Raw genomic sequence first — 26,931 nt, forward strand, 5'->3', positions numbered from 1 at the left:
ATTGGGACATTCCTTAGGAGTAGCAGCAGTCAGTATAACAGCACTCAGGTGTGGAGAGCTGTGCCTAAGCTTCTGCAGTTCAGGGAGGGAGAGTGTTAGTTGTATGCTGAATTGTAGAGAGTTTAGATTAGTATAGGAGTGTGACCACTGGCAATCCTAAATCCATTTCAGGTTTGAAAAGTCAGAAAGAGATAATGAAGACTTGGAAGGATATTTCCTAGTTATGGGAATTAGTAAAGAGAGATTAATTTAGTAGTTTGTTTTGTGTGTACTGTATTCCTGGATTTTTTTATTTCTCTGTAGTCTTTATTGTATAGTAGATCAGTGGGATTTATAGCTGGGAACTGGGCACCAGGGGGTAAGGTGTGCCAGCAGGTGTCGGAAGAGACAGGAAATGTGTATCTTCCACTGTAGGGAAGACTGGCAGTGGAGGGGTGAGTTCAGTTGAGTGTGCCAGGAGGTCCCAGAGTAGGAATGGGACAGGTTTCCTCCAGGTAAAGGAAAGACTGGCCGTGGATGGGTGAGTCTGGCTGAGTGTGCCAAGGGCTCCAGGGAATGAAAGTGATGAGTTTATATTGGCACAGGAGAGAAGTGGAGGAGTTGCGAGTTAATCCGGAATTTCTGTGTTTCATCTCTTGGAGTGGAATAGAGCACTGAAGAGTTGTTCCACATGAGAAGATCTTTTGGGAATGAATACCTCTGTGAAGGACTTTTTTGGAGAAGCCTGCTCAGTCCCGAAAGGGGACCACCGGTACATATCAGGAGCTGCAAGCCAACAGTAGCAGATCACTGATCACCAACGTGCCCTTTTATTTTTGGCTAATCCTTGTAATTGAGTATCATCTGCTAACTTGACTAGTCTACTAATAACATTAACTGACACATGATGAAGGCTCCAAAGCCAATACATTGTTTCTTTTCTTCTCTTTTCAGCATGGAATAAACCCTTACTTGTTCCTAATGACATTAACTACAGCAGAATATAGCTCGTTGATAAAAATTAAAGAGCAGTGGTCCTTGCACAGATACCTGTGGTACTACAGTGATTATGTCACCTCAGTTTGAACATTCTGACAGTATCAGCTACAATACATGTGCCCAGTTATTTGTACAGTACTTGGTTTATCTTGTCACATGAAGACAAACTTAAAAACAGATACGTTCATGAAAGTCAACTGAACACTAAGGTTATTAATCCTGAAATATTAATATTTGTGGACTGTAAACTAACGTCCCTTTGTAAAGCATCACATTTTCAAAGAGGATGCAGCTGCACTACAGTATTATTAATTACTGTAACTGCTTGGACTTAAGCCCACCTGAAAAAATGCAGACTCTGCAAATGTTCTACAATGACTAATCGATTAATACCTTCTTTGAATAGCTACATTGACGGAGCACGATATACTCCTTCACAGCTCCACAATAACTCCACTTCATCTGCTCAGAAGTGGAGACTAACCAAGGGAGGCTCCATCTCATTTTCTGCACAAAAGATGAAAACAGACCAACGGACCACTTACTGTTATTAATATTAGAATGGAAGAAAACAGATATATCTCAGAGAGAGATGCTTATTTAAAACCGGCAGGTATAATTTGAAAAGACACAATCATGTAAAGAGACTATCTTGAGTCAAGTCTTGAAGCCAGAAACTGCTTATAATTCACAAGCAACGAAATACAGGAAGGAAACAGTATGGTAACGAAAGAGTAAACATTACCTTGTCATTCCTGGAATCTCAGGTATGTCTGGCATTCAACAGTTATCCGTTACAACACTTCCTATTAGCTAAGCATGGAATACAGTGGATCTTGACTGCACAATCTGACCAAGATGACATCATGATACGAAATGTTCAAAAAATCAATTCTGCAATTTAATCAGTACATCCATTTTCTAACTGCTTCATCCAATTCAGGGTCACGGAAGAGCTGAAGCCTATCCTGGCAAGTAACATATGAAGCAACTTCATCTAACATTGAATTTCTTCTTGTGTTAATTATTTCTGAACTGTAGATGTTTTTGTATATTAATGATGCAGAGGATTAGAGAGAGATGCAGAGGATGACCACTACATCACGGAATATCATGTAAATAGCTGCAGGAAAAACACAGTGACTACTACACAATGTCGTAATCTGTAATTAAATTCCTTCAAAATCCTTAATTATAATTTATTAAGAAACAAAAGTAATCTGCTTTACTGAGTAAAAAGTAAGGTGCTTTCACGCAAAAATGTAAGCTTGCATTTGATAGCTGAGGAAATGTTTTCTTAAAATTATGCATACCCCCTGTTTCAATAATGTCTTCAAATAAACATCAATTCTTAAATGGTTACTTTGACAAATGTTAACAAAATCCAGCCAACACAAATAATAAAAACGTAAATTAACATCAAGAAATCTACTTTAGCCTGACATCCCATGTTATAAAATGTTATATAATGCAGCATCCTTTGTGTTTTCTGTTACTTTCTAGGTTACCAATTTTAATTCATGCATGTTATTAATTTATTATGGATATGTGGAGAAATACTTATTCTTCTTTGGAGAATACTGATCCTAAAATCTATTTTAATCTGTAAAATGACTTGAGACTAATACGTTTTAATATCACATCCTGTACTCCCCTTCACAATTTAGAAAAACGTTTTACATGTCTCAAGAATTTACTTTTTTTTTTACAAAATATTTTTTTCCAACCTATAATGGAAGACAACAATATTGAGGAAATATCCACACATGAAATGTTACTGTAACTGTCTACCTTTTCAGAAGAATATGCACTTGCATGTAATGGCTAAAGTTAAGACTTAAATATACATTTTGGCAATGATGAGGCTTGGGAGGAACAACATGATACAGTATGGAGGTCCTGTGTTACTGTTGGGTTGAAAAGGACAGCAGGTGCTGCTGACAGCGGGGTCTGTGTGATATCTCCATAACAACCAGAGACACAGTGGAAGTAAACTAAGAGGCTTTAAAAAATCATCCATAGCTCAGCATGACAACTTAAACGGTTTCTTTTCAATCCTGGGAGGGATTAACACAAATGTTCTTGTTTCCTAAGAATGTATATTTTAAGCAGAGCTAGGCAACAACTGGCAATTAGAAAATGGTATATGAAGGCACAGCATTGTCATCTCTATTCTTTTACCACTTAGCGAGACTTTTGTGTATTTGTCAATGTGAAATAAACGTCTCAAGCATCCAATTGCAGAGAGTTTTGGCAGTCTTTTATTTACTGAATTAATGACTGTAAGACATGAGAAATGTTTAGTTCGGCTTTGTCTGCAATTTGATTTAAGATAATGCAGCTGTTGTGGTATTAAGAGGAAAGTTTTGAAAGATATTACTTTTGCTGCTGAAAGTTTAGCCAAGATTCTGTCCCAGACAAGGGCAATGGCGTCCTATGGGAAATTCAGACTAATTACCATTGCACTTGCTCAAAAAGCCTAATGTATGAAAAATATAGCCTCATGGCTTGGAATTATATCCCCTTGAATTTATAAGTCATTACAAATCCTAGGAAACATTTTAAAAAGTTTTTTTTAACATGCCATCTTAAATATATGGCATGATTTTGTTTTGGTTAAAACAGATGACAGAGATGAAATGTGTCAAAGATTAATTTACATCCTTTCATTCCGTGTCTGGTTACAATCTGAGCCAGTTTTGTTTTCTGGGCCACACTAATGCTACCTCAAGTAGGAAAATCGGCACACTCGCACCCAGGATATCATAACAGACTTGGTTCTGTTCAGTGTTTGAGAATACAGACAGAAGCAGTCTTCCACTGTATGGTGACTTGTGTAACTGGCACATACTGCTCATTAATACCTACTTGGAACTATTTAAACATGCTGCAACTATTTTTGTAGTGACCTTCACTGTCTTCCAACAAAGCTGTTATTCAACTAAACCCCATAAACAGCAGGTGAACTTAAACCCCATCCATGGCCCTACTAAATTGTAGACAATAGGAAGGAGCACTGTGTTTTCATTATTATTTGTTAGGTCAGTATTTGGTTTCACTTTTCGGTCCAGCTTTGCAGCCACCTTCATGTTTCCCACTCGGATATTTTTCACTCATTTCAATGAAAGAATACACGAACGGCTTAAAACTGTACATAAAAGATTGATCCACCAGACAGTCAAACATAATCCTCCCGTTGAGGATGATTATGATGTTAAAGTGGGAATGGAATGTAAATTATGAAAATCCTACAGTGTGAAAATCACAATTTAAATTTTAAAGTCAACTGTAGCATGCTAAGTTCTTAGCAGCTCCTTTTGTCTTTCAGTCAGATCTCATTACAGTGTATGGGCCAACAAGGCAGCCTCTTAGAAAACAACAAAGGTCTCAACCTCTTTGGTATGAACTTTGCTGTCCTTTTTCTGGCTGTTGTCCCCACGTTCAACTTTAAATGGCTTAGACAAGTTGTGATGAGAGCAAGCTGTCACAATAGCCAGATATTTGACTTGTTACAAAGATGTCATACAAAAGTCAGCATCAGGAAGAATCTGAGCAAATTCTTTATCCTAATCAGATACCTCCTGTCTGACTACATTGGAATCCATCATCCCTATTAGAATAAACATTGTTCTCAACTTGAAGTGATGTAATCTTACATCTGCTGAAGACATTGCATATTAGACTGCATTAGTAATAGCAGCTATGAAGAGACGATTACCACCAAGGGAGACCACTTTCAAAATAAAACCTACTGTGTTCATTCAGAATTCAAAGAGGCTGCAAAAATGCAAACACGATGTCCATCCTCCAAAGGTATTTCTAAGATTGCAGTTAGAATCAAAGTTAATCAAAAAGAGTAATTAAATTAATCAGCATTATGTAATCAAGTCCAAAGTTCACATGAGCCCTGAAAAACAGTTGTATTAAAACATTCCAAGAACAACTTATTTTTACTGCACCTCCTGTCACCTCCTCACAAAGGACAAGTCAGTCTGACCATCATAAAAATTCAGACAACATTTCTGTACTTCTTGCCATCAGCAAAACAGGTGAGCAAAGACAAAGAAATACCCTACAGATATACCTCCCCATTTCACACAGATGGTAGTGGCACTCCCCCTCTGAAATACCATGGCAGTGTCTGGTAGTATGTGTATCTCTCTCTCTCAGCCACTGCACTGAGAGTGTCCCAGGACCCACAGAGGTCAGGATCCCGACAGGGCCATCTGGTTCTGGGAACGGAGAGTGGCGAGGAGAGGAGGGTGGGATAAATTTAGAAGACTGCAAGACTTCTGCGTGCCAGGCTGACTTCACTGCTCTGCTGTCCTCTGCAGCTCTGTGTCACAGCAGGGATCGAACTCCCCCCCTCCCCATCCTTCTAGCTGTGTGTTGCTCTCCCCCTTCCTCCAGGCTCACAATCAGAAGGAATCAGTAAAATATCCAGAGCCCCCCCTGGCCCCCTCCCTTGCATCACTCTTATTGGGATATCACCATTGGAATCAGCAAGCAAAGGAAACGGAGGATACTGAAACCATACAATTGGATAACAATTCTTCCTTTTGCTTGAGATGAAACACTCACAGCAACAGCAGCAGCAGCAACAGCAGCAGCAGTGACTGCAAGAACCAGAATTTGTATGCAACACAGCATTCCCTAAGGTAGGCTTGCCTTTGGAGATCCGTAGGTTATTCTCTTCCTGCATGGGGTCAGAGTGCTGTGGTGGCTTGAAATACACTGCACTTCTGAAAAAGGGGGTTGACTTTTATAATCTTGCACCACCTTGAAAGCGATTGTGTTCTAAACTAGTAAGAAAAGTGAGACACAGTAGACTGGTGAATCTGTTTGTTTGTGCTGCGACAGCAATGCTACGTGTGGGAGCGATGGAAACGTCTTTGGATTTTCGGATGATATGACAACCCAGTTACAATTCAGTCCTTAATCAGATTGTAGGATAGACAGATGAGATTTGTATCATTAATAAGACTCCTTTTTGCAGATGCCTTACATTAACGTGATTTAAGCAGTGCTTGACATTTGTAGGTGATTTATAAGTTCTTCAAAACATTCTGAGGATGAGCATTAATTACTTGTTCAGTAAACTTATAATTTCTGTATCTTTCATTTTATTTCATCACATGATTGACAGCTGTGACAGTGTGAGAAATGTTGATGCTATTAAGTTTACCTGACATTTTATTTGTATGGGCTATAGCTGATTTTAACTCAAATCCCTGTTGCTAATTGGACATAATGTGGTTTAACCCTAAAGAATGGGGAAAAAATCAACACTATTTGATTTTCTGGCAAATACAATGTACAGTTTCATTTAGTCTTTTTTTATAAAGTTTGCCTTAATGTCAGGTGACATTGTAAAAAAAAAGACAACAACACATTGGAAATGTCTATTCTACCAATCATGCATCATTTGTGCAAACTGTAAAGGCAGGACATTTAGCAGTTACTGCACAAAGTTAACGTTAGGGACAAATTACACGCTGAGAAAGGCAAAATGGCTTGGTGTTATTTGAAAAGAAGCAAAAAAACCTGGCTAATTTACATTAAAAAAGCAATAAGCAGGAACTATGAACAACCCTGAACAACCTTTACACAACCCCTGGCCTTCTGCTGTAGATCTCCCTCTGCTCTTACCTACTACACTACACCAAAAGCAGCCTTAAGGCAAAGGGATTTTGTCACCAAAGTTACAATAAAATATATTTATATTAACAATACTTAAAGTGTCCAAGTGGACCCTATAATAGCCTTCAGTAACAATTTTAAGTGTGAAGTGTTTTTAAGGGGAATATGTGGATGTAAACCTTGTGTTAGTTTTCTGTTGTGACTTATCGTTGTATATACTTTAAATAATAAAAAAAATAATTTCTAAGAATCTGAGGCAAATTTATAACAAGCATGCCGAAATGGGATTCGCGATCACTGCCGTGTTTCCCTTTAGCAAAGCCATTAGAGATGCACATAAATAATCAATATTAGGATCATGTTTCAGGAGTTCCACCGGCTGCATTTCTGCTATATAGCTTAAGAGAAGATTGATGACGAAAAAGTCATCAATACTGTTTGGCACGTATCGAGTTCTCTTTCAGCATGGGTCGAATACTCATATGCAAGCAAGGAACAATTTTGTTGTTACTGTGTACTCCACCTCGTTTGAAAATTTCTCAAACATTTTCTAAAATGCAACCTTTTCCTTTGAAACTAAGGTTTTGTGAAGAATGAGAATACCTAGGTGGAAATAACTTTTTCATTAAATTACTTAATTTACATTTACATTTTGTCAATCTTCATCTTGAAGGGAAAATACTAAAACCAAAAACGTTGGTTGATCAATGTATTCCTGCAGGCATGCTTTCAGCATCATGGGTCTCTCAAGAACATGCAGGCTAGTTTGAAAAGTGTTGTCTCTCATTCGATTTCTGCACGACAAATTCATGCACAGTGGATTTATCATTTTGGATGGCTTCCAAAATGAAACCAGCAATACCTATTGCCATTTAACTCCAGACAAAAAAAATGAAAACCCTGAAGAGTCTGCTCTGGAGAAAAGGCATTTCACTGGGACCCCCCCAAGACCTCCAGAATCACACCTGTGACTAAGGCCATATTTGGTGAATTCTTGCCTATGCATGTTGGCCAGAGTACGTTGCCACACCACATTAGCATCTCTATATTTGCAGTTTTATTTGTAGACGAATCACCTCTTCAGTTAGCTCTGGGCTGAGAGAGAACTTTTTATGATAAAAGGAATTTGACAAATGGTATTCCACTGAATCTTTGTCCTGCTGGAACTCTGAGGGCAAATCACAACAAAAAAACCACAAGAGAAAAAACACACCAGGGAATCCATTTTATACATTGGGAATATCTTTTGGTCTGAAATTACTCATGAAACCACTAAACAGTAGTATTGGTAGCCCAACAGTTTCAGTTTTTATGAAACCACTGAAGAGGTATTATATCCCTTTGCTACATACAGACTCGGCTGTGGTATTTAAAAATTGGATGCATACTTTTCACTTCCTGTAACAAAGCAAAAAAAAAAAGACTTAAAAGAAAAGAAGAAGGAAAATATATTAGAGGTGTTGTGTGATTTATGCAATGTTTAGAGAACATTCCTTATTCCTCCTTTGTTGCAAACAAGTCATTAATGAGGCACAATAAACAAAATTTTTAACAAGAACTTAAGATATAGGTGTCATATAGACCACTTTATAAATACTAAAGCTTGTTGTAGGTAAGTGCTAATGAGACTCCAGCATTACTGACATCAGGTCTCAGAAGCTAAGGAAGGCTAGGTTTGGCCAATATTGGGATGGGAGACCACCAAAGAAGACCGGATTGCCGCAGCTGTTGTTAAATCATGGGAGTCGGCCAGCAGGCGGTACTCTTCCGCCTGGACCAGAATTTCCAGATCGGTATCGTATCTGAAGACACTATGCCGTAGGATGTGCTGTCCTTTTGATGAGACCTCATACAGGCTTCATGACTGTTTGGTCATAAAAGATCTTGTGGCCCTGAGCTATACCACCCCTAGTTTTAGGAACAATCTGGGATCGCACAATGTGAGCTCCCTAATGCTCCCTCTTACTTCAGCAGGTGAGGCAATTTCTCATTTCTCCAATGGGGCTGTGTAGTGGGGATGCCGGTGCCTAATGTCTGCTGCTTTTCACCCAGGAGGTGCTGCTTCGATAGCAATTCATGGCATAACTCAAAATCTGAATAAAATTAAACAAGTTCTCTTGATTCACCAGACACATGGAAAAATATATAATTTAAACAAGGTGGAATATTTTTTCACTAAAAAAAAAGCTAAAATCATAGAGTAATAAATCACATTTGGTATAACTGTGCAAAACTCATTGACATAACAAAAATCCTTAAACGTCAATATGAACCATCCATCAGCTCATGAGCCTATATAATTTATACTTCTTTGAATGACGGAAAACCCAAGATAAATGTCTTATAAAGACAGGACTAAAGGGCTATTAGGAACCACAGAGCCAGGTGCATCCACTACACTGTAACATGTCTTCATCTGTGTTCTCTTCACACTTACTGCAGCAATTCACAGCGCTTGTGTTACTGGTACAGTTCTGTTTGAAATATTCAGAGGAAATTTCAATGGTAAATACTCATATTACATTTTGTATAACAGTACGGAACATAACTGGCTTTAAATGTCATTTGAGGCATTTGTTAAATCATGGTGCCAGGTCCGCCTTTAATTTTCATTTTAAGCACATAGGTTTTTTAATCATTTGCATTTTCAAAAAGAATCAAATCTCCTAGGGAGATACATTATTTTAGTATGTGTGCTGCAGTATGTGATGGGAATAAATGTTTACATCACTTTGCCTACTGGAAACATTAGTACATTTCTCTGATATTCTGCTTCTTTTTCGATTAGTGTACCAAGGGTATTTAGACAATCTAAGATGTATGATCGGAGAATCAAGTTTAGTGCCTCTGAGTGATGGGTACGAGATTCGTATCAGCTAATAACTCTTTTGGGTACCAGAGCACATTAGGTCCCTGTGGGTTTTCAATTAAAGCCAGTCAAGGAGTACAGTTTGTGCAGCACAGTGTTGCTCTTTGCATTGGCAGCAGCGTCTTAACATGCTGCGGATGGAAGCAGGAAGTTTCATTCCATCTGACGACATAAGAAGCCCGTCTTCTGCCAATTTCACTCTTGGCACTACCCTGGCACATTCACTCAGTGAGGCAGACACTTTGGCTGGAAATCTAAAGCCAGCCAAGGACATGTTCTTACAGCAATAAGCTAATCTTCACAGTGGTCCAGCCAGAAAGCCTGTCATAGAAAGAGCAGTAGTGAGCAGCCAGATTAAATAGAACCCATCCTGACAAGTTTGCCAGACTCTTAAGAGACGATCTGGAAAAGACTTTGAAAGTGTTCATCAGACTCTCATTTATCTTCCTTTGAGGGATGAGAAAAAAGGGATTGCTTTGTGCTCCTGCCATACGTGCTGGTGAAAAGCAGCTACATGTAAATTTGAGCAGAGAATGTAATGTGTGCCAGAGGTTAAAGAAAATTACACCATTGAAAGAAATGGGACAAGATGCTAACCTCCTTTTCCCCTGTTAAAATTACTCCTCTTATCCCAAACTGTTTGTTCTGGCAATACAGTTGTGTTGGGATACTGGGACATATTAACCTTAGTTGCGGTTCATCTCATTTTGTAATTTTGAACTGTAAAGTATTATATTCTCAACTGAATTGGCCTCTAGAGGTTTGTGATCATGTAAACACAGCAGATGTACAGAGCATATATAATGCTAGACACAGGAACTAAGATAATTTTACTGAGTGTTCGATGAAATAGTGAATTGTGGATTTGAGAAGAGAATCCATTTATCCCATTAAAATAACTAACATTAAGCAGTTTAGACAATGTCATCATCCAATGTATTTCTTTAATATCAAGAGGATGTTCAAGCAATACCACTGCAAATAACTACACATAAGAGAAAAATATTTTATTGCAATTTCACCTTAGTTTATTTCACTATTGGGCATTAACTACACAATTTATACCAGTTCTCTATCTTAGAGTAAAAACTCACAATAACCAAAATACCCTGCTATTGCCACCCCTTCCAAAAATACCCTCACATAATGGAACTGTAATGTTTCAGCCTCTAATCTAATACAGAAATCTCTTCAAACAGACAGACAGGATGTGGATGCTGAGCTTATGGAGATTTTTTGGTGCCCTGGCTAACATACCAAACAATGTAGAGAAGGTATTTTAATTGAGACTACTGCTGAAATCCAGTATTGCTAGGCATGTGACTTCAGCCACTCCATCAGTCCAGAAATGTCCCGAGTCACAAAGAGGTGAATCACAATGCTAACCCTTAAGCACATCTGACAGTTAGGGTTAGAAAAAACATTTAACACTGTTTAATCTTTCTCACCTCCTTTCCAGATCGTCAGAACAGCCCTCATACCTCAAACACTAAGGCTGTTAAGCTTACTACATCACAGGCAATGTAGTTTCCAGTTGCAGGGAAGAATTTACATCTACAAAATCACTCTATATATAGGCTGTACCATATATTGTATACAAAATATGGAGGTCAGTTTTTAGCAACAGCACATACTGTACAATAGATACAGTACATGGCAATAGGTACAGGAGAAGTAATTGGTACTTTACTGTCATCAGATACTGACACATACTGTCATCAGATGTCTAGACTTTGTTTAATAAACCCTTTTTAGAACCATAAATATATTTGAGAAGCTTCTACATCTCAGGAAATTAAATAAAACATCCATAAGACTCTATGAAACAACTGGATGAGAAGTTAAGCAGAGGCCCTGACGACCTGGTTATTAAGATCCCTTGTAAGAGTTTGTAACCCCACTGCCTTGAATTCCATTTTGGCATACCAAACGTTCCCCCTTCATTGAACTGCAGGAGGGATTTATCACTTTGCTTCCTCGTCTGCTGTGTTTTGGGTCTGATGTTGCCACCCATCTCCCGGGCAGATGCCACCCCTACGTTCCCTCCTACAGGAAAAGTATTTTGGAAACCCTCTGTACAAAAACTTCAATATAAATGCAAGAAGTTATCTTTCTTACTTAATGGTGTGGTGCAGTATTCCAGACTTAGTCTGTTAAGTGGTAATATAAAATAATAAGCTCTAAGATAACATAAGACAGGTGGGACAGTATTTAACTCAGTTGTTTAACTCTATTTGCACAGTGAATGCAGAGAGCTCCAGAAATCCATTTAATTTAACTGGAATAATGGCTAAATGTGCCACTGCCAAATGGAATTATGACTTACAACATCAAAATTGCATTTATACTCCAGTAACACAATTGACACAAGCCGCACCTAGTTTATTAAGGAACTGCAAGCAAAATCTTGTTGCCCAGATAAATATTCGGGCAGGGTAATTTTTTTTTCTTCAGTACAAGATGTTTGATATCAGTCCTTTCCTTACATGCATTGTATAATTATGTAGAAAGCCCTGCCATCTCACCCAAAGAGGCAATAAGAATGAGAAACTCTTTTGACAAACTTGTCCAAACTCAGCTCCCTTTACTAATAATACACAAAGTTTAGGTGTCTGCTAATGACACTTTTCTTAAATGATCTGGATTGGATCTGGATTCTAATAAAGGACAGAATACTTACAATAATACAACAATTTTAATACAACAGGTTAGTGTAATTAGAATAATAGGTACTATAAATGTAAAAAAGATAAATTGTAAAGGATATACAATTATGTATTGCTGGATCATATAATTTATTACATTACCCATTTACAGAAAAGAGAATTTACTGGAGCAATCTGAATAAAATCTTTTCTCAAAGGTACAATAACAAAGTCCCACACTAGTCTAGAGTCCAGAGCCCTTACCACTACTCCACAAAGACATTTTGGGACCATTATCCTGTGCAGATTCTCCAGCAATTATTTTCAGCTATACTGTACTTGGGACTCTGCTTTCTCAGTACTGAAGACCGAGTTGGAACATCATTCTTACATAAACCCTACAAGATCATCTATTTTGGACTGGTGTAATGCACCAAAAATTACTCTTATTCACTTAGCAGAAACCTTTTTCCAATATGTCTTATAAATAAAATAAACATATGTATGACCTTTGAATGCGTTATAACTAAGGGGAGCAATCACCTGTGACTGCTAAGCTATTTTTGGTCAGTACACTTCTAGTCTTTTTCTCTGATGAGCTTGTGAATCAGCTGACGCAGCAGGAAGATCCATGCATTGTGGATGAATGTGATGCATATGCTGTTCCCCAAAGGCCACCAGCCTTCATTTAGATCGGGGATCCAGTTTCCTGACAGATTGCCACAAGCAAAGCTCCAGGAAAGGGCTCTATTTATAAACAAAAAGAAATGTTAACATCCACATCAGAGATATGGCACTGCACTCCTATTAGGCATGCCCTTTTCAGAGGTGAATATGTGATTACCTTTTGGTTTTGCTTGGAATCATCGTGTTCTATACAATCCTGCCAAAAGCCTAATCCCAGTCTATTCTGAGAGATAGAAATGAGATTGTGGAATTGCTCTCAAATATAAACCTTTACATAGCATAATAATCCTGCACAAAATCATTATATATAATACATCCAGTTATTTAAATAAAACTGGGAGGTAAATCCTAGGTATTTAAATAAAATGACTCAACTATAACGTGGAGTGAAAGGATTAATACATTTCCTTCAATGGCCTTACCAATTAGAAAGACAAAACAATCTAACTTGCAGCATTCAATAATGCTCTGATTTGTGGTCAAATTCAGCGATAAAAGATCAAAGCCAAATAGCTATCTTTTTTATTTCTTAAGGAACAATTTGCCCAATTGTAAACAAAGCTGCAGTTGCCGAGCTCCCTTCATTACCTATATACAGTGTACAGTTTGCTATTAGTTGCAGCTGCCCTGTTGACATGTAGTCTTTCTCTTGGCCAGAGTTTCAAAATTGCAGTTCAGAGAAAGTGGAGAGCTTAGACCAACACAAGCCTGTTATCTGTCGCCAATCAAACATTTAAGAAACTCTGACAAATATCTTAAACCAGAAATTCAAACAGACTTGACACATTTCACCGAGATGGAAAATACATATAACCCATTGTTGTGGTTATGAGCTGCATTGCTCCTGTTGGTGAAGTAGTTAGAGGCACAGGTAAACTATCGTACAGTCAGCAAAAAAGAATTGCTTGGTCCAAATTATCAGGGGTTCACTAATTTGTCTAAAACGTGTACTTTTGGAATCTCCTGGCTCTAAAATGTGGTTGGAGTTGGAGGTTTTAACACAATCTTGCTTAGTTATTAGGTCAAACTTATATTGGTCTAGTTCATATTGGTGTACATAAAAAGCACAAATATTTTTATGCTTTGCTTGGCAATAAATAATCTTTCTGGATAAGACTGCATCTTACAAAGCAGAGGACATATTTGGTCATAAGATGATATTGGGGATGAAGTCACAGGGGTTTAAATTAGTTATGTCTTTTGTTGTTTTACATTTCACATCATTTCTGTGAGTCACTCCTGCCATAAATAGGACTAATCAGTCAGTAAGCAGCCTCAAGCTGAGTCTGAAAACCTTTAGGTTGTCACAGCTGGAGTTACATACAGTACATACTGGTAATATGAGAAAATGTGATACTCTGTGAAACTCTGTTTAGTACTGGAATCCTAGATAACATTAGATCCTTCCAAGAAATCAACAGAGAAGGCCTGCTGAGTACTGACACTATAAACATACATCCCCTTCACTATCATGGACATCACTGCCCTCCAGAGAGGCCACAAACTCTACTCACACTTTCCAATATGTAGCCAGTAATACAGCCATTTCAAACAAAAGGCAGTATGAACTCCAGATGTGTTTCTGTTGAATTTTCATTTATTCATGTTCACTTGCAATGTATATTATCCTGTCTGACAGGCCTGTTTGTTAGATGTTGACACACTCTGCGAATAACCTTTTTTTTAAAAAAAAAGAAGGAAAATTCTAACATTTTTGAGTTGCAAAGATTTTGTTTGTTCTGTAAAGAAGACTACATTTAAGACTAAATTTCAGGAGACACGGCAGTCAATCTTAGTTCATGCACATTGCAAAATTACACATAAACATGCTAGCTAATTATCCAAACCAATGAGAATGAGTAATAAGTAATATATTAGGCATATATGTAATCACTATAAGATGATAATTTAAATGAAAACAAAATAAAAAAGAAAAGAACTAGGGATCTCTCATCTCATGAATTACACTGATTTTTAAATTTGTGGTTTTCAGCTTATTCAGCTCTTTGATGTTTTTGGAAAGTGCTAACAAATGTATATAATCATCATCATTATCATCATCAGAGCAAATATTAAAAGAATCAGAATAGCAATTTATGACTTTTTTTCCACTAACAGATATTCTCCCAAAAGGATTATAAATTGTTGTATTCTGTCTGCAGATACCTCTAATCACTGCCTCCTAACCAGAACATCTAATAGTGTATTATTTTAATTCAATTTAAATATTGCATTCATACTGTGGACTCTTTTTTGTGCCTTTTGTGCCTATCTTACAAGGATAGACTTTTGTAAGATAGTGAGGTCTCACAATGTTTCAGACAAAGCTTGTGCATAAAATTAGTTCAGTTCAAAGACCAACAAGTGTTAAGAAGATATGAAAGTGCTGTCATTCTCTCCATGAAATCTCGTCCTTGGACCAAAAATTACATGCTTATCTGTCAATGGCTGTTTTTCCATCCTGGCATTTATCATATGACAGAAGTGATTATGTGGGTATCTTATTGAAATAAATTACATTTTGCTCTCTTTATTTTATGGTACAGAGACATTCACAAAGTTGACATTACAGCATAGCCAAATGACACAATGGCTTATATCCCAAAACTGGGCTGGAAGATGTGCAAATACTGTAGCAGAACAAAATGAGTACTGATTTGCTCTTGAAAAAAGATGCATAACACGTTAGACAGTTACCAATCTTTACATTCAGCACTAAAAGCCAGTTTTTTTCTTATCTCTGCTTTACCAACTAAATCTTCAACTGAATAAGACATAAAACAGAAAGAATACAGACTGTTTGCTAAAAAACAAATTTAGAGCAAACAAAGTAAAAACAGACGTTTCACTTATGCTATTTGGCAATTTTCCTCTCATGTCAATGGAAGTGAAAGGTTTCAAGGGTAATGAATTAGCCTGCCAAAGAACCTAGGTCTCTAGGCTCTGATTTCTGCAGCTGTGTCACACTCTAAATAGCGATTTACTCTTAATTATTCTGAGTTCATTTGGTTGTGGCTTCATGAGATTTGCTCTGCAGGAAATAGACATAGTGTGGATCAACAGCAGAGAAGAGAAACAGAGAAACAGAAACTCAGCTGCTAGGTATTGCTATGCTTGACTTTGCTGCTTGACAGTCCTTTTCTATCACATCTGTGCTGTCATTTATTAACTGATGAACAGATGAACCACTTTATTAATACAGACATTGAGAATGATGTTAACGGTACCAACATCATCCGTCTCTTTGGGTCCTCTTTTCCATCTCCAGTACTCAATATCACAATCTCTTCTGTCCCCTCTGCGGCTCTATCTCACATTGTCCAACACGCCTGAAATACAATCCTCGTCCGCCAAAGCCAGTGCTGCCTTTTTATTTCTACTGTTCAGCATGGAATTAACCTGTAGCTGTTCCCCTACTCCTGCCTTGAGTGACTATTTGAGGTGATTTGCTAATGGCCGGTGAATAACATTTCTTGCTTTCCTAATTACACAGTTTACAGAACCAGCATCAGATCCTGGAGATTTTTATTTACAGTATGTTTTATTTACGGGTGTAACACATCTTCTTTACTAATACTATTCAATAAAGAACATTGTCTTTGCTCAGTCTAAAGCATAATGTCAGTTTATTTCATGGTAAAAGCCTAGGTGCAATTAATTTTCATTTACTGACAAATTGCTTTATCCACTAGTGTTCTGTTATTCTGTTGCAATACTGAAAAAGACCTTTATTTTACAAAAAAAAACTTTTGCAGCTCAACCAAGAATAAAAAAAAAAGAACATGCTAAAGTAATCATCTTTGACACAATTAAACACAAACTTCATTTTCCTTGTCTATGAAGGGGGCTATTCTTGAGCAGCGGGCAAGACGACTGGTATCACAACACTGGAATTTCAGCTGTAGTGGAAAATACAGCAGCTTCATACAGTGCCCTGTTCCAAACAACTCAACTAAAGATAGTTGCAACCGTGGCACTAAAAAATATAGAATTTCTTGTAAAAGATCAATTCACTGGTATGTGTATCCCTTTTAATTAGTCAGATTAAATTAATGCAAATAATGACAAAAATAGTGCCTTAAATACAGTTTTGCTGAGTTATTTATTTGAAAGTGCCAAGCCTTGAGGACAGCCTTATTTCTTGTTTATTTGCTCAGAGTGCACACCTCCAATAAGAGTTGCATATATATAAAACAACCATGATATATAATAGGAACAAGTAATAGGTTTATACCATGCTAAAAAGAAAAGAAAGAAAACACAACGTTTCGGCCGTGGAGCCTTCTTACTGGTTCCTTTGCAGCCAGAACCACTGTAACTACTATAATATATATATGAGTTATCAAACCTTAAACATGTAGAGCTTTCAGGAATTGATAAAAGATACACTTTACAGTACCTATTGTGCAGTGAACACATATGAAGGAACTGGCCCATATGGCTCATACATTTCCTTTGGCCTCAAGCTCTTACAGTAGTCTGGATTGGGTGCGGCCTCTCATTAAGACATTAAGCCGGACTGAAGTCTCTGCTAGAGCTGTACAACACTAGCCTCTATTACAGTATGTCCTCCAAGCCTCTGGCTTTCTAATCTTTTAATCAAATGTAATCCAGAACCATACCCAAGTGGTGGCTGCCTTTAAAATTGTATTAAATAGTCACATCATTGTGTCAATTATGCAGACAGTTCTATTTGTCGCAGAGTATGTACTACTATTGATCTTCCAGCCAGGCAGGCCTGACAAACCCCATAGGGAATGAGGCATCTCTTCTAAACCCTTTTATTGATTTATTCTGCATATGGGTCAAATATACGAGTTGATTATTAACAAAGCCAAATCCCCATCAAACACGAGCATTTCATGCCCATTAAACAATTTAAAACAGATTATTTTCCAACAGGAATGATTCATGACTTCTGTGTCAAATGGTTTTTATTTCTGCAACTGTTTTGCATAAAATGGATTTCCCCCCCCCATCAGTCACAATTCTCAGTGTAACTTTACTTGAAGTTAAATGCACAGAATTTAAAATGGGGTTTTCAATACAGCAATGATCACAACAATGTGAGGTCACAAAGGTAACGCAGGTAAGGCAACGATTCCATGAGAAATAAAATGACCAAAAATACATACACGTGTAAAAACAACAGAAAGCATTAGTTCCTTGAAGATAACTGCTTTCAGGTTTAAGTTTCTTTCAGTTTGTTACACACATCTCACGCAGCGTAGGGAATTCTGTTTTTGCATGGCTGTCTTTCCCACTGTTTCTGATTCTGCTCTCTGATTGAACGTGTGCCTAGAATGCTGGCCTTGTTAACTGCGTTCCATTCACATGACTGTCACAAAAACAGACACCACACGTGTACTTTCAGGCCCGTTCCAAAGCCGCTCTTTTTTACTGCTGGAACTGAATAAGGTTTTCAATCACAAAGGATTTTTATTCATGTAAGCCCCATTTTAATGCACAGCCAAAGAGTACATCTAGGACAAAGGGAGGTTATGGAGAGGGAACTGTACATCTGCTGTGTTCCATGAAGTAAAGTTTAAGCACTCTTTAAGCAACATACACACTGTAGATTGAAGGCAGCACAATTGGGTTATGTTTTATTATTACTGGAGTCTTTGCTAGATGGGCAAGGTTCATTGAGACAGAGTCTCAATTCCCCAAGACAGAAGAGCTGCTTGACTATTTGTGTCCCATTACATTAGGCAAAGGCTATATGCACATTGACACCAGATCTGATACCTTGTGGCAGCATCCACACCAGACACAAGCCTTAAGGGCTTCTTTCACAGTGGATAATGGATTCGAATGAAAACAGACACTTTAGGGCTGATGGGAAATGGGCAACTTCCGACTAAAAAGACAATTTTATAATGATCAAATTAAAATCTTTAGTTGGCTTAGTTCCTTTCAAAATAATTTAGTAATGTAAGGATTGGATAACTGTCATTTACAATTTCCAAATCAAACCACTCACTTTTAAACAACATTCTTTACGCAAATGGAAATAAAAAAATGTTTTAAATGCAATAACTTAATCAAATAAAACGCTATTATTGTCTTAGCCTTTGTGGCCTTATCACAGTAAAAGAAGAGTTATTGTTTCTGACTTCTATGTACAGTATATTTATCCTACCATATGTGGCATAATAATTTACTGAACAGTGCCACCTACTGGATATATTAGTATATATTCTCAATGCGTGTTTTGAGAAAGATGCTTGCTGTACTGTAAATAAGATAAGATTTTATTGTCCCCTGTACATTTAAATAGAATGCAAAAAAGAGAGTATAAATACTCTCTACATGAATAAAGTATAAAAAATTCACTTTTATAACTGCTTCACATGTTCAGAATGGAATTATGGAAAAAACGAAAAACGTACTATACATATAATATTATAATGACAGAAAGCCTTCACGCAAAATAACAAATCATGTTGTTTTGCTGGGAGGGTGTAATACAAATCTGTTGGAATATATGCATATACTGCAGGCTACTGTCATAAAACTTAAATCTCAGTAATTTAAAAAAATACAGTGGGCTGCAGTCCTCTGTTCTTCTCTGGCCTGTAACAGTGTTATATTTCCATTTTCCAAAACATTCTATGCAATATAAGTTACTACTTTGTTTACTGTGGCACATTTTAAGATTCTTGCACTTTTCAGTTGTGGGTTCAGTTCAGGGTTCAGCAGGGTTCAGTTGGGGTTTGTTGATGGATTGTCTGTGGTTTTTCCTATGGATTCAATATGTAGCACTACGCTGGATCATGAGAACACCATGATGTACCATAGTAAGCATTCATTAAACACATTTATGATGGTATTGCTTTGGACCAGCGCAATGAAGCATAGCAATACCATGGGAAACCACAACAATTCAAACAATGACTTGTTCTGTATCACCACATTCTTCTTTGATTAAACGCCATTTGGAAATTATAGCCTCTGGATGCATTTTGTGTGAAAGAAACACTTCACGACCACAATTACTAAAAGAAATGGGCAATATTATCGTAACTCGTGAGTCTAGAGTGGATACAGAAAATCTGGGTCAGATGGGCCGTGAGTCCAAGCAAACACACAAAGTTCTGCCTCAGTGAAACTTCCAGTGGAAAAGCCCGTCAGGACACAGCTGAGGTGGAAACAGAATACTTCAGCTTACTGACACAGGCAGAGGTGAAGAGGCCTTAGTGGCTATTTTCTATTATTGCCTTCAACTGTGCTTCCCTTACTAACCTGACTAACATCTTCAAATTGCTAGCTAAGTTCATTTAGGGACTAAGGGCTAATCACCCTCCTGTTGTTTAGTCTAGAACTTGAAACATTCTCTATGGGTCAAAACTGGGGGCCTTTGTTTTGAAAGGAAGAGAACGCTGACTGTAAGCTCATGTTCAGAGATTTTCCTGCTTCATGATACACACTGCCATAATGCAGAATACTAGCCTTGATTTCCTGTATATTATGTTGCAAAAACTTTAATGACATGTTACTGCTTGATGCATAATACATTGTCCCATTTTCTTAGCTGAAAGTTATCTGGATAATTTTTATTTGAAAAGCAAACAAGTAACCAAACTGCAATGTTTCTTTAACTAAATTATTTATGAAACCACTAATATTCTGCTCACTTTTAGTTTACTTGGCAAAACTCATTTGGTAATAACACTAACACTCAGAATATACAAGCTAACCTATGATTTAAAGTATAAAACATAGACAAAGTGTATAAAGTGAAAATCAGGTCTTTTTGGTATTAGATGAGAGTAAGACACAACTACGCTTTATAACATACAGTGAATGATGAGAGCAGCTGTTTTAGGGCAGAAAAATATTTTATGCTGGCAACTTCACAGGGTAATTTAAGTGCAGTAAAGGCTCTTATCTCTCTGGCCTTCCTGCAAAGTACAGCAAAAATTCAATTTGGCTGTAGCCAAAAATAAAATAATTTATGAAACTGCATGGTTTTTTGACTGCCAGGCTTATAATTTAGTCTTTTTTATCAGCACGTGTTGGAAAAAGACATTTTTTTCCCCATCATTTGACTTCTTACTTTGCAGTATGTTCAAACTAGCGAAAAGTCACTATTCAGCAGTTTATTAACCCATAATGGAATGGAAGACATTCATTTCCTCCTTTAAATCATGAGCACATGCTTTTGGTGATTGACTAGTGTTGCCCCTTGAGATAATGAAATACTGATAACAAATCATGTACATCACCATAGCAAATTATATGAGCATGCCCATCTTCAGTAACAAAGATTGCCTGTTGGAATGACTGGAGGTGGCCTGAGAAAATGAGGCGTCTTAGTTCAACAATCAGCAGACTAATTCTGAGAAGCCAGGAATCTCACCCCTTGAAGGACAGACCATGTCCTAGAAAGCAAAGGGCAACCAAAACAGCGTCATTGATCTGCACCACAATGATCAGAGCTTGAGCTACAGCACGAGAAGGCTCAGGAGAGTGTGCACTTATCCTAATATTCTCTGGTGGTTTAGATCTGCATTTAAAATAGTTGGCAGCGTCCTGAGATCTGAGTTATGTCTCTTTTATTTTTGGCAGGTTAATATCAGGACTGCTTGGATCCAAAAAAGTAGAACATGCAAATTAATTATAAAAAGCATATTTCAAAACTGATTACACACCATTCCAAACTTACAGAATACCCTAAAGGTGTTATCCTGTTAGTATGAGCCAAACAGATGAGGTATCTTTTTTGGAGGAGTGAAAACGTTTTGAAATTTCAAACTATGCTGAATGCCTAAGACACCGTACAATGCAGCTGAGGTAAAGTATTAAAAAAGTGCCCTTTAGAACTAATAATCAAAATATGTAGTCAGTCAAGCCTTTTGGAAAGCTCAGTATTGTCATATACACAAAAGATTGTATGATGAACTATCTGAAATCTGATTAAGTGCTGTTATTTCAGGTGGTCCACAGATCAAGTGACTTTTTTTAATCAGTCCAACACTACAGAAATAAATTACCCTTAAAGTATGGCATTTTCTCAGCTTGCACCTTTCCTTATTTTCCTCTTATTACTTAGTCCTTGAATTTATTCTGCTTGAGTGCACCCAATATTAAAGTATTGTAGAATAGAGTCCAAGGGCTCCTTGTCTATCTGAATTATTTCCTGGTTAAAGATGTTACAAACTGTAGTTGAATCTTAATACATTTATTCAAAACGTATTAAAGTTTAAAAAACAATTGTATGTTCACAATCTGTAGCTGTCTGAAGGCAACAAACGTTTAAGTTAAACCACAAAATCAAATTAAAATGACTTGATCATTCAAATCATCTGTAAAATAAAGTGTATGTTCTAAGTGTATGTTCTTTCACTTTTTCCACTCCTTTCAGAATCAGTGTCGCCAATAAAGAATTTGTTACACCCTTTTGTGAAAACAGATTCCTGCAAATGAGGATGCCAGATTTCTTTTCACACTCCCAGCTCAGTCTAGTATCCTACTGTTGTCTAGGTCTTGCTTTCAGAGACTGAAACACTCAGAGAATGGTAGTCAGAGGAACCACGTAATGTCTTTTTGTGTCTTGGTATATACAGTACAACAACTGTATGCAGCCCTGACACAAACAGACTCAATTCCTCAAGCTACAGTCAGTGTTGCAAGAGCCCACAAACTCTTATCAAACTGACAAATGTCAAAATAGCTTGGCTAGGCTCACTGATTCATGGGGTATTTAGCTGCGCCAATGTGTTTAACTGTGGAAGATGATTTTACTTTCCGGTAGGCCTAGATGAGAGTAAGATAAGCTTTGTAGAACCTTCCAGCCATTTTATGCCTGCCATATGTATGTTGTGCAGATTGTTTTAAACTGCAGCTACAGCTTTTCAAAGTAAAAGCTGGAGATCTTAAAGCATAATTTAAAGGCCAAAATGATCTTTTTAATGTTTCAATGCCTTTTGTAATGTTTTGAAAACCCTGTACAAAACACGTTTGGTAATTCAATTAGTTTAAAAATATTTCGATTCAGAGGTCCTGGCACTTAAGGGGTGATTTTTGACTATTCTTAGTAAAATTCTTAGTAGAACTGCTCTAGGACCTTCAAGCCCTTTGGTTTCTTTTTGTGAACTGCCTCCTTGAGTTCGAACCGACGGCATTCAGGTGTGGAGAAGGAGACGGCCAGTCGACAACATTTATTTGGTGTGCAGTTAACTACTTTTTTGTTGCTTTTCAATGAATGCTTTGAATCACAGTCATGTGGGGATATCTATTTTTGGCTAAGACTGAGATTCTTGGCAGAGGGAAGTAGGTATTTGGCCAAAATGTCATGGGACATGTCGGAGTTCGTGATAGTCTCCAGGTCCCTTAGAAGCAAAACAATCCCAAAACATAACAGACACTACCTTCCAGATTTGACAGTGGGCATGAACGTTTTCTCAACATGAAATTCACCTTATTTGTATGCCAAATATAACACTTATGTTCAAAAAGTTGTGACAATGTGACAATTTGGCAAATACTAGTCAGCCCCTTTTGTGCTTTGCCTCCAGAAGAACCTGATTCTTTGAAACCCAGTGATGAATTCATGCAGGTCTCATCGAACAGATACTGTGGAGCTCAACACTTCGTATCCCAAAGATGCCAGTTTGTGTTGGATTATCTCTAATTGTTTGTGGGTTTACGGATGCCTCCTGAAATACTTGTATTACACCAAGATACACTTGTCCTCTCCAAAACAGTGTTGTCACTTTACCAGAAATCTTAAATTTCTTAATAATGGACACTACACTGGAAAGAAATAGGTTCAGGTTTTTCTGGGTTTTACAGCCACCCCCTGATTTGTGGGGGTCAGTGAGTATTTGCAGGCTTCTGAGAGCTTCATGACCTAAATGATGTCAATGTACATTATTACTGAATTCCTACACGTCGTTCCTTGTTTCCTACCCCAGGGAAACAGAAAACCTTGGGAACTTTTATATATTTATAGAGAGAAGCTCCACCTTCTAAAGGCTGTTACTGTATTATTTGTAGTTCAGATAAAGGAATATTTAAAGGTGAGAATTTCATAGAATTCAATTAATTATGACAAATATGACTTTGCTGCATCTGTGTATACAGTAAGTGCTATTGCAATTACACTTTTTTAGAAAAATGTTGACAATTTCTTTAAGCAAGACAGATGATCCAATCTGTAACTAATTCTACTATATGGTGCTTTTCTCTCTTACTTCATTGGGATCTGAATAAAACATTGTAAGTGATGTAAAAAGGGGAGCCTGGGAGCCTTTAGCCCTTGCAGTCCAACAGAACTGCAGTGAGATGGACCTTTATTAGTGGGTGGCCAGTGACTTTTTTCCTGGCATAATCTCTTGACCCTTTCAGGAAAATGATATCCCAGGAATGACAAGGATCTAGCCCCAATGAATCCACAGCAATCTCCACAAGGGTCATACATTCAGCAACATGTTACAGCCAGGTCCCAAACTCTACAATGGAAGGTATATGGACCCTCACACACATTATCAAGTTCTCCATTTACTTCATTAGAGCAGACAATTATGATAACGGACACCTGTGGAGATTTAAAAAATAAAGCGGAACATACTTGCTTGTAACTCGACATTTCCAGCTTTTGAAAGGCTCAGTCACTTTCCTCTCCAGAGCTGTGTCAAGGTTATTCTTAAAGTGCCACAAAGCCATCATCATCAAATTCAAACGTCACGGCTCTGAGAACTGGGTTGTTTACTACTTAGACCAACATACTAATGCTTCACTGGAGACACACTGACTTCATTCTACAGGACAAGATGTAAACTATAGCTGCTGGCCAAAGAAAACACCAAAGCAAACACACAGCCCCCCCAAGCACACCTCCTCCTCTTCTTCTCCAGGTCTCCCTTCAAATCAGCCAACACATTTCTCTAAATACCAGCTCATTTCCCTTTGGACCACGGGAAGCCGGGTCCCGTACTTCTGCATTCTTTTCAGTACAATAAACATGAGATGGAAACCACAGCTGAGCCAGCTGAATTAAAACAGCATGTTCTATGGGGAAGCTGTGTGACATATTGAGTCCCCATGGCAACCGGTTCGCAACAAAACTGACTCCAGCACATTCGGACTCAGATGACCTGCAAATCACATTTACTTTATAAATATTATGTAAATTTTCCCAGGCAGACCATCCAAGCTGGGTTAATAATGGGTTTGGGGTGATTAAACTCCAAACTGTCCCACAGATGAAGGGCTGTATTCATTGTTACTGGCCTTGACAGCAAAGCTCGGGGTTCTATTTTTTAGAACTAATGTCCCTCCTTTTCAGCAAAAATAAAAAATAACGAAGGAATAGGGATGTTCAAAATTGCCAAATACAACAACGAAAACCATGATCTCGGCCACAATTCTGTAAAAAAAATGTTTTCTTATTAACATTTGAAATATCACTCTCCACACAATCTCTTACTTCTGAAGTTAAACCTTCAGTCAGTGTGTACAAATTATATGCTTACTTATTTCAAACCCAGGCAGAAAAAAAAGGTTTTGACAAAGCAAATAATATCTTATAATGAATATGGTGGCTTTTAGTTTTCATTCCAATTATTAACAAAACTCCAGGATGCTAACTAGTCCTATGTGACTCTTTAGTGATTATTTGCTGTATCAAAACTGCTTGAGGATGCATTCTAACACACTACTGGACTGATATCTTTTCTGCCAGGTTTTCAGATACATAGGCAAATGCAGACTTCAATATGGACTTCAAAGTCTAACCTTTGGGTAAGGAGAATATATGGCAAACAATTCAACCTTAAATAAAAGAAAGGAACTTTTTGCAGGGCTGAATTCCCTCCCTTTCTCATCGATGCATAATGTTGTCTTTAATGAAGCAAAACTAATACACTAAAATATTCTGGTGGACTTTATTTGGCTCTGAAGAAGAGTGTTCTTTTATGTTCAGCAGTTGAAAACACGGATTTTCTAAACAAAAAGTTGAAAAACTAGCCTACCTTTAAATGCAAAGATTTTAAAAATATGAGGACTTTATAAAAATAAATCTTTGCTGTCTTTTCCAAAAAACATTAAACAAAAAAATATGCACATAACACAAACATCTCAAGGGGACATATCTGGGGCAAAACACATGCTTTAATCTCGTCATTTTGAAAAAGGAAATCTGTTTTACATATGACATTACATCATGCCTATTTCAAGCCTTTTCAAAAAGGAACTGACCATAACCAATTAATGATGCTAATGTGCCTTGGCATTATTAGATCTAAGAAAACTTTTGATGTAAAACATATAACTGTGAAAGAACAAAACCTTCCTTGAATGAACGTGCACGTACTAGTACATGTATTTCAATACACTGCTTTCTTTACCAAAGCATTCTTCCAGACTTGCAAGCTCCTGCAGAATGCTGGAAATTCAGAAATTACAGACTGCCTTTACGCAGTGTCTTACTTCATTCCTATGGAATTCCTAAATGAGTTTTATGCTGCTTCAAGTTAAGTGCAACGAAAAAAAAAAAACACAATTTTGGTCTTCTTTTTTCATCTTAAAATTGCTCTGGATCCAACAGCTACATTTTGCGAAGTATTTATTACACATAATGTCCTCATCTAAAGTGGACCATGATTGCTTTAGTGCCCTTCAGTTGTCATGGCATTATGTCAGCGGTTAGTAAACAATGCATTCCAAGTGGAGACAGGATGGTCTTCAAGTTCTTTCATTTCACAGTCAGAACACGGCAATAACAACAACACACGTCTCTCCCTGTACTATAAACAGTGGTTGCTAGCTGTATATAACAATAATTGCCGCTTTGAAATGAGGTTTGGGCAAAGATGGGCATGATTTCCCTGTCATCAACACTGAAGTTGAAGTACCTCTAAAGGAAGTAAGCTGAGAAGAATGAGACAAGTCAAAATGTCAGCAAAGAGAGCAAAAAGCTGGAGAACATATTTTTTACTGATTTATGCGCAAATTAAATAATTAACATTCTTTTGGTAGGACACCCTTCAAAACCTTATTACACAACACACTACAGAACAAACTGTTTTATTTTAGCCAGAATCAATCAGATATAAATCCTATTAACAGACACATGCAAACATGAGTTGGTTGAAAAGCTCTTTGAGC

The 26,931-nt window shown here is 37.4% G+C and overlaps 2 protein-coding genes across 6 annotated transcripts in view; one reads left to right on the forward strand and one right to left on the reverse strand.

Annotated features, from left to right (window-relative positions):
- cmss1 (cms1 ribosomal small subunit homolog) overlaps nucleotides 1-26,931 on the reverse strand; it is a 132,235-nt gene that overhangs the window by 14,956 nt on the left and 90,348 nt on the right. For 2 of the 5 annotated variants that reach the window (XM_088913816.1, XM_088913813.1), the window contains exon 1: nucleotides 5,063-5,169. The exons of the other annotated variants lie outside the window; for them this stretch is intronic. In XM_088913816.1, coding sequence (XP_088769942.1) covers nucleotides 5,063-5,111 — 49 coding nt within the window. In that variant the 5' untranslated portion in view covers nucleotides 5,112-5,169. Of the gene's footprint in view, nucleotides 1-5,062; nucleotides 5,170-26,931 lie in introns of those variants that run through there. 5 annotated transcript variants of the gene reach the window in all.
- The window catches only part of filip1l (filamin A interacting protein 1-like), a 109,682-nt gene continuing 87,909 nt past the window's right edge, over nucleotides 5,159-26,931 (forward strand). The window contains exon 1 of the mRNA XM_088913810.1: nucleotides 5,159-5,636. The gene's annotated coding sequence lies outside the window, so the exon portion shown is untranslated. The remainder of the gene's footprint in view (nucleotides 5,637-26,931) is intronic.

Source organism: Atractosteus spatula, chromosome 4 (genome assembly GCF_055471065.1).
Source record: "Atractosteus spatula isolate fAtrSpa1 chromosome 4, fAtrSpa1.hap1, whole genome shotgun sequence".
Taxonomy (NCBI): Eukaryota; Metazoa; Chordata; class Actinopteri; order Semionotiformes; family Lepisosteidae; genus Atractosteus; species Atractosteus spatula.